The 7,440-nt window shown below is 41.8% G+C and overlaps 1 protein-coding gene across 1 annotated transcript; it reads left to right on the forward strand.

Moving 5' to 3' along the window:
- Positions 1 to 5,471: 5,471 nt before the first annotated feature.
- LOC122047262 (NAC transcription factor NAM-B2-like) lies at positions 5,472 to 7,133 on the forward strand. The gene is made up of 3 exons (XM_042608424.1): positions 5,472 to 5,875; positions 5,972 to 6,294; positions 6,372 to 7,133. The coding sequence occupies exons 1-3, from the start codon at positions 5,485 to 5,487 to the stop codon at positions 6,930 to 6,932; spliced, it is 1,275 nt and encodes a 424-aa protein (XP_042464358.1). The 5' UTR covers positions 5,472 to 5,484; the 3' UTR covers positions 6,933 to 7,133.
- The last annotated feature ends 307 nt before the right edge of the window (positions 7,134 to 7,440 follow it).

The following is a 7,440-nucleotide window of genomic DNA, read 5'->3' on the forward strand; positions in this document are numbered from 1 at the left end:
TTGGACGACTCCTACTCCAAGGCTCGCACTCACTAAGTGTGTTCGTTGGGCAGTCACTAAAATCAAGAGGCAATTACAGAATTTAAGTACAATTACAGAAATTAAATTATACCGACAATACAACTTTGAAAGCTTGAGCGTCGGTTGTCGGTGCAACTTTTAGGTATCCCAGAAACCCTTTCAGAGTGGCGCATGAGTATAAAAGTTGTAGCAATTGATGTTATAAAGTTGCTGGTCGAAGACCCTTATATAGGCCCATTCCGGACGCTCGGAACCCCTCCGAGCACCTGGACCATGTTGACATGGCGACCTTTTGTCGAAACTTCATATGTGAAGTTTTATCTACCTCCGGGGCTCTGACCCCCTTCGGGCGCCTAGACCGTTGACATGGGCTCGGCCAGTCATCGCGCTTCAACTTAGCTCCTGGATAACTTTTCTGATCCAGGCGCCTAGACTAATTCCAGGTGCTTAGACCGCTTGGGTGCCTGTCCAGGCACCTGCCCGGGCGAGCAGGTCTGGGCACTCGGACCAGCTAGACCAACTGGTCCGAGTGTCGGGACCAGCTCCAGGCACTCAGACTCCCTTTTTTCGCACTACTCCTTCCTACAAAAAAGAGTTAGTCCAGGCAAATAAAAATATGTTTATCCTGCAAAACAGAGTTAGCACAATATAATAGAATAGAAGTAGTAATTAGATCTTGTCTCCTCGAAATCGGGATCTAGTTAAGGTCTCAGCTTAGATTTCCTAAATGGATCTAAGCTGGACTAACGCCTACAGTTCCCTCGACCGACAACACGTCCTCACTGAAGCTCTCCTCTAGTTGCTTACCTCTTACTTACCAACTGCAGTTGCTTGACTTGCCTTTGACCCACCAGGTCTTTTTGCTAGTTGTCAGGTCCGCATACCCAACTGGACTTCGACCGATTGTCAGGTCCTGTGGATCCAACCGGACTTGCTGCTAGATATCAGATCTCACAGACCTATCTAGACTTTATACCAACTATTAGGTCTCACGAACCTAGCTAGATTTTAGCCTGGTGTCAGGTCCTCCAAACCCGTCAACTCCTGCACACTTGGCTAAGCAATTAGATCACAAATACTTTAACTTTAATCCATTTATCATTCATCAAAACCTTAGTTAGATTATTAGTATAAATTGCACCAACACTTGCAAACTCAAGAATCCATAGGACCTAAAATAGGTGTAATCGGAACTCTCTAGGTCGGTTAATTGATTTTGATCAATTTTGGTTGAAATCCATTAATCAACTTAGAGAACTCTCATTGCATCCATTTCAATTTCTATGGATTCCTGAGGTTGTAAAGAGTCTAAATATGTCCTCCATTATTTATTTTAACTTCTCCGAATGTAAAATTTTATATCAGGCCCAACGTATGTGAAATATCAGTCAATTTTTTCAATAATATTTTAATACCTCTAAAGAAGCTGAAATAAACAATGGATAACATATTTGAATTCCTTACAACCTTAGAAATCTACAGGACCTGAAATGAGTGCAATCAGAGCTTTCTAGGTTAATTAGTGAGTTTTGATTGAAACCCACTGATTGACCTAGAGAGTTCTGATTGCACCCATTTTCAGGTCCTATGGATTTCTAAGATGGTAAGGAGTTCAAATATACTATCCATTATTATTTTTAGTCTTCCCAGGTGGAGATGTTTTGAAAAAAAAATAAATATGAGTAGAATAAATTGATAGGTGAGAGAGAGATTAACTTTCCATAATAGAGAGAAGGAGAGGGAGATTAAGGTTGCATGCAGTTAGCAGAAGGGTTAGATTGGGAAAATTAAATAAATTAGTATGTCTTTTGGTAATTATAGTATAGTATGCCTTTTGGTAAATTCAAAAAGATAAATGCACCTTTTGGTAAATTGTCGTAGCAAGTATGAATTATAAAATAAGTATATGTTACATGTTATAGTTAGATTCAACTCTCACCTAGTAGGCCCCTCAGTTATTTATCTCCCTTCTACAAAATCTTGTGGCGGGCAGTGGGGCGTGGATGAACAGTATCATTTGTGTTTTTGTATCTCATAGATCCACAACTGTTGTAATATAGTTGATAAGGTGAATAAGGTAGTGTTGGATCGAGACACACGTAAGAGGGGGTGAATTACGTGATTTTCAAAAACTCATCTTTTTCGTTTTAAAAACCAGAGTATGCAGCGAAAAAGAATAGACATAAATAGAAAAAAGAACACAAACATGATGATTTACTTGGTTCGGAGCCTTCAGCGACTGTTACTCAGAGACCCAGGTCTCGCGGACCTATCGATGGACAATCTACTAAATGTCTCTTCTGAAACCACCAGAAGAGGTGATCGAATACAAGAGATAGGGACAGTGTAACAGACTACACTTCCCCCTTTTAAAACAGTAATAAAAAGTGCAACATTTAATAAAATATTACCAACAATTAAGAGCGTTCGTGTGTTGCTATCGGGTTCCTGGAGATGATTGGATGACTCAAAAGAGCAACTTGGTGGCAGACATACTTCTATGAAGCAACAGTAGGAAGCCGGAGTAGTCGGAAAACCGATCGGATGTATAGAAGCTCGTGTAGTAGTTATTTTTGATAGCTTGGGAGAAACACCCTTATAAAGGGTGTGGAAGGCGCCTTCCATAGCCTTGAAGATGCCTCCAATATGATAAATCTGATCCCAAATAGCCCGGTCTTTATCTGTGACGAAGTCTAAATTTTATCCTATGAAAGACGTCTTCCATAGCCTTGAAGGCGCCTTCCATGAACAGTGTGAAGGCGCCTTCCCTACCATGGAAGGCGCATCGGACACTGTTCACTCGAGGCCTTTTATGCTCCTTTTGCCCTGTAAAACATGTTAGCCCGATAATACAAAGTATACCCTGTAAGATAAAGTTTAGGACAATTATAGTAAAAAGTAGTAATTAGATTCTGTCTCTCCTAGATCAGGATCTAGTTAAAGTCTCAATTTAAGTTTTCAAATGGACATAAATTGGACCGACGCCTACTGTTCCTTCGATCAGGGACGTGTCCTCACTTAGTTACTCTTCTTAAGTGACTTACCCCTACTTACCAGGTGTAGAGTTACCATCCAAAATCACACATCTAGACTTCGAAAATCAAACATCCCGACCTATCAGAATCGCACATCCGGTCTTCTCCAATCGAGAATCACACATCCCGACCTACCAGAAATGCACATCCAGTTTTCTCCAATCGAGAATCACACATCCAGACCCTTGCCAGAATCCCACATTTGAACTTCAACCTGTCAGGAATCGAACTTCCTAACTTTCTGAAGTCACGCATCCGATCTTCAACTAATCAGGAATTGAACATTCTGACTGGGTGCCGGAATCACACATCCGATCTTCAACCAATCAGGAATCGAACATCCTAACTGGGGTTAGTTAGCCCTGCACACTCGGTAACAAGGTTAAATTGTAACACGTCTAACTTTAACCTATTTGTCATTCATCAAAACTCAAATTTAACTATTGGTGCCAACTACACCAACAGGTGGGACTCTTGATATTGGATCGAAATTAAGAAGGCTAGCTGATAATATGATGGTTAAAGTTAAAGAGATGTCAACAATTAGGACTGGCATGGCCGCAGAGTTCGACAAAGTACTTCAACCAATCAGATCTTTTATGTGAGCGGCTCTGGAGTCCATCTGGCTTGATTGGAACCCGAGTTCTCATGGTCCGATCGAATCTTCCAGACATACTACTCGACTAGGCTCTTTGTCCGACTGGATGCCAAGTCCTCAAGGTACTTGATCTTCGGTAGCCGATTTAACCCGTTACAAGAGCGATGTCTAATTAGACAACAGATAAGACTCATCCATATCACCGTTAAAGTGTTATAATTAATAACCCCTCAGCCTAATGACCAAATATTTCTTTTTTTAGCATTTTACATAATTGCTTTTAGAGAATTGAGGGAATATTTCTTGTGCTATCCATACGTTGGAAGTTTCCACCTTGCAAGTTCAAAGATGGTGAGTTCAATTTAGAAAAGACTATAGAGTGTCAGAATGGTTGATCTTATTTTAGTAATGCATTGATATTTGTGTAGAGATGAAAAACAATACTATATAAGAGGTCTTCTCCTAAGGCATAAGGACGTTACACTCTTAGAATCAACTGTTCATTACCACTATCCTTCACTCTTTTCTCCAGTTCCTTATCTAACTTTAGAGTCGGAGTGTCTGTACTGGGACCCTTCCTTAGCTTGGTCACTGACATTCTTTTCCTCCTTGTTTCTTTTGCACGAGTCTTCTCATGATCAACCTACTATGCCATCTGTACTAGCTAGATCAACTGTGTTGGCTCTAGTGGTCTATTTAATTAATAGTTTAATTTTTATTCATTTGGATTAGCTGAGTAATGAGCAGGTAATAAAAAGGTATAGATATTATGTTGATGATTAGTATAAAAAAACTCTTTTCATGATTTAAATAAAAAACAACTTTTATTATGTAAATTATCCCTGTATTTTCTTGTATCTTATGCTGATAATATTAAATGGTTTAGAATGAATGATATCATATATGTTATGACACATATATATTGTATATGTAATATAATATATAAATTAATATTTCAGATCTATAAATTAGATTTGATAAGAATATGTTAGACTAATATAGTAGTGCAACGTAAGGGTAGTACTTGAGAACCCCAGTAATAAGCTATTATAACATATTATTCCTCGTAAAAAAATAATTTAATTTTTTATATTAAATATTAAACTAATAAAAACAAATAGTACACTTGATCTTAGCTAACGGATTGAGAAAAAAATATACTTTTAAATATCATCGGTCCAAAATATTTATAGAAGATTTTTTACTCACAGTATTATCAATCTTAAAATATGAAATTAAAAAGAATCATTATTATAGATATTTTTTAATATAAAAATAATCAGAAAAAATTATTAATAAGTTTTAAAATTATTTTACATAGGAAAAGAAAAAAGTATTAATATAATTTAATTTAGAGTTCATTAAAATTAATTATTAAAGAATATGTATTATTAATTAAATAGTAATTAAAAAAAAAGTCACTTTAAGTATTTTTACCTCATATATTTTCATATATTATATGCATAAATTCGAGAGACAAGTTTGATAGTGGAACAGGGAGGTTTCTATAATATTTTAAAATGAAATAATTAAAATATTTTAATATGACACAAACGTTGTAGTCTAAATAATTATATCTAATAGAATTAAATGAAGATTTTATTTTGAATTAGAGGACGACAACTAAATGAAAAAATCTATAAAAAATAGTAATCTAAATGAAGGTATCTATTCGAACTAAATAAAATGACACGTAGAATTTGAAGTGAAAATTATATGTATAATTGGTGGTGAATATAACTTGAGGGAGTGGAAAGGAATTGAAGAAACTACAAAGGGGCAACGTGAAGTTTCCCCTTATCACATTTGTTGGGCAGACGAGCCTGTCGCATGACGTCATCCGTCCCAACCGGGTCACACCGTTCTCGCCCGCCCGCTGGGCTCGCCGTGGTCCCCACGCCCTCAACCGCAGTCGGCGTTAACACCAGTCGCGCCGCTCGCCCTCCTCCCGATCCCTTTATAACCCTTCACCGCCATCGCCTCGACATGGAGATGGAGAGCACCGACTCCTCCTCCGGCGCCGCCATGAAACCGCCGCCGCCGCCGCCGTTGCCGTCACCTCCGCCGCTTCATCCTAACCTCCCCCCCGGCTTCCGCTTCCACCCTACCGACGAGGAGCTCGTCGTCCACTACCTCAAGAAAAAGGCCGCCTCCGCCCCCCTCCCCGTCGCCATCATCACCGAGGTCGATCTCTACAAGTTCGACCCCTGGGAACTTCCAGGTGACTCCGCCCCCTTCGTCGTCTCCTTCCTACTGTCCGCAATTTCTACTGCTATTCACCTTATTTGCTCGATTAACACTGGGATTGTTGTCACAGGCAAGGCCAGTTTTGGGGAGCAAGAGTGGTACTTCTTTAGCCCTAGGGACCGGAAGTACCCCAACGGAGCGCGGCCCAACAGGGCGGCCACGTCCGGGTACTGGAAGGCCACGGGCACCGACAAGCCGATACTGACGTCGGGCGGGAGCCAGGTCAAGGTCGGCGTCAAGAAGGCGCTCGTCTTCTACCGCGGCAAGCCGCCTAAGGGCATCAAGACTAACTGGATCATGCACGAGTATCGCCTCGTCGACGACGACCGCCATCACCACCACAGCAGCAGACTGCCTCATGTTGCCAGCAAGAAGAGGGGCGGATCGCTCCGGGTAAAACCCTAAAAATTTAACCGCGCTTCATTGCTCCGAGAACGTTCGATCGATGGATTTATTGTACTGTGTTGTAGCTGGATGATTGGGTGTTGTGCCGCGTCTACAAGAAGAGCAACACCACCAGCGGCGTCGGCGATAGGCCGTCCACTGAAGACGGGAGCGCCGATGACGCTCTCGGTGCTTCGTCGGGCGGGCAGACCGAAGGACTTCGACCGCCGTTGACCAACTACAACGCCTTGATGGAGAACGACGGGACCTTCTTCGAGGGGCTACTTGCCGCCGAGGTCGACCTGGCGGCCAACCCAATCGCCCACCTCGCCGCCGCGCCGAGAACCAATCTCAACCTCACCTTCCCCTTGCGCCACTCTCTTTCTTCCCCTTACTGGAACACCGACTCGGCAAACATCCCCGCCGCGCCGCCAACCACTAGGCTTCTTGATTCCGCCGACGACAACAACGGCAGCAGCTGCAGCAACAGCAGCGCTGCTGCTTCACACGAAGACCCCATGCACAAAAACCGGATGCTTCTCAATCAGACTCACCATGGCACTGCGTACCATGACCAGATGATTCACGGTGCCTCCATCTTCCACCAGCATCCCTTCCAGCTCCCCGGAGTAAACTGGAGCTCCTAATCATCATCATCAGTTTCAGGTAACTCAAACCAGTGTACATAATCAAAGCCCAATTGTTCCAGTGCGGGAACAGAGGGATCATCGGTATCGTAATACACAAAGTTGGATTCTTTAACAAGCATAAGCGATCTCGAGATGATCGAAAGCAGACTGGTACTGTAATTCCAGATGATACTAATAATATAATTGATAGTCTTTCAATATGGATTGCTTGATTGCAGAGAGATATGAGCCAGTCATTTAGTTTGTCTCTGGACAGTTAACCATAGGAATCATGAGTGATACAGCCAAACTTTCACTGATCTCACTGTGACATGAAGGTCACCAGTCACCAGCCAACTTCTGTTACAGATTCTGCTAACTATCTCCATCTGCACACTGAGAGTGACAGGGAAAGGTTGGAGTTTTCTTCGTACTTAGATGGACAATGAACACGACAAGAGGAAGTTAGGTTCAACCAGAAGAAGTAAGGCAGGAGGATGAGGTTTTTGTGGGGTTGACTCGGGTT

Source organism: Zingiber officinale, chromosome 2B (assembly GCF_018446385.1).
Source record: "Zingiber officinale cultivar Zhangliang chromosome 2B, Zo_v1.1, whole genome shotgun sequence".
Classification (NCBI taxonomy): Eukaryota; Viridiplantae; Streptophyta; class Magnoliopsida; order Zingiberales; family Zingiberaceae; genus Zingiber; species Zingiber officinale.

Coding starts and splice junctions, on each gene's coding strand:
- LOC122047262 (XM_042608424.1), top strand. CDS start 5,485: ATGACGTCATCCGTCCCAACCGGGTCACACCGTTCTCGCCCGCCCGCT. Junction 5,876..5,971: donor CGACCCCTGGGAACTTCCAG/GTGACTCCGCCC, acceptor TTGTTGTCACAG/GCAAGGCCAGTTTTGGGGAG. Junction 6,295..6,371: donor AGAGGGGCGGATCGCTCCGG/GTAAAACCCTAA, acceptor ACTGTGTTGTAG/CTGGATGATTGGGTGTTGTG.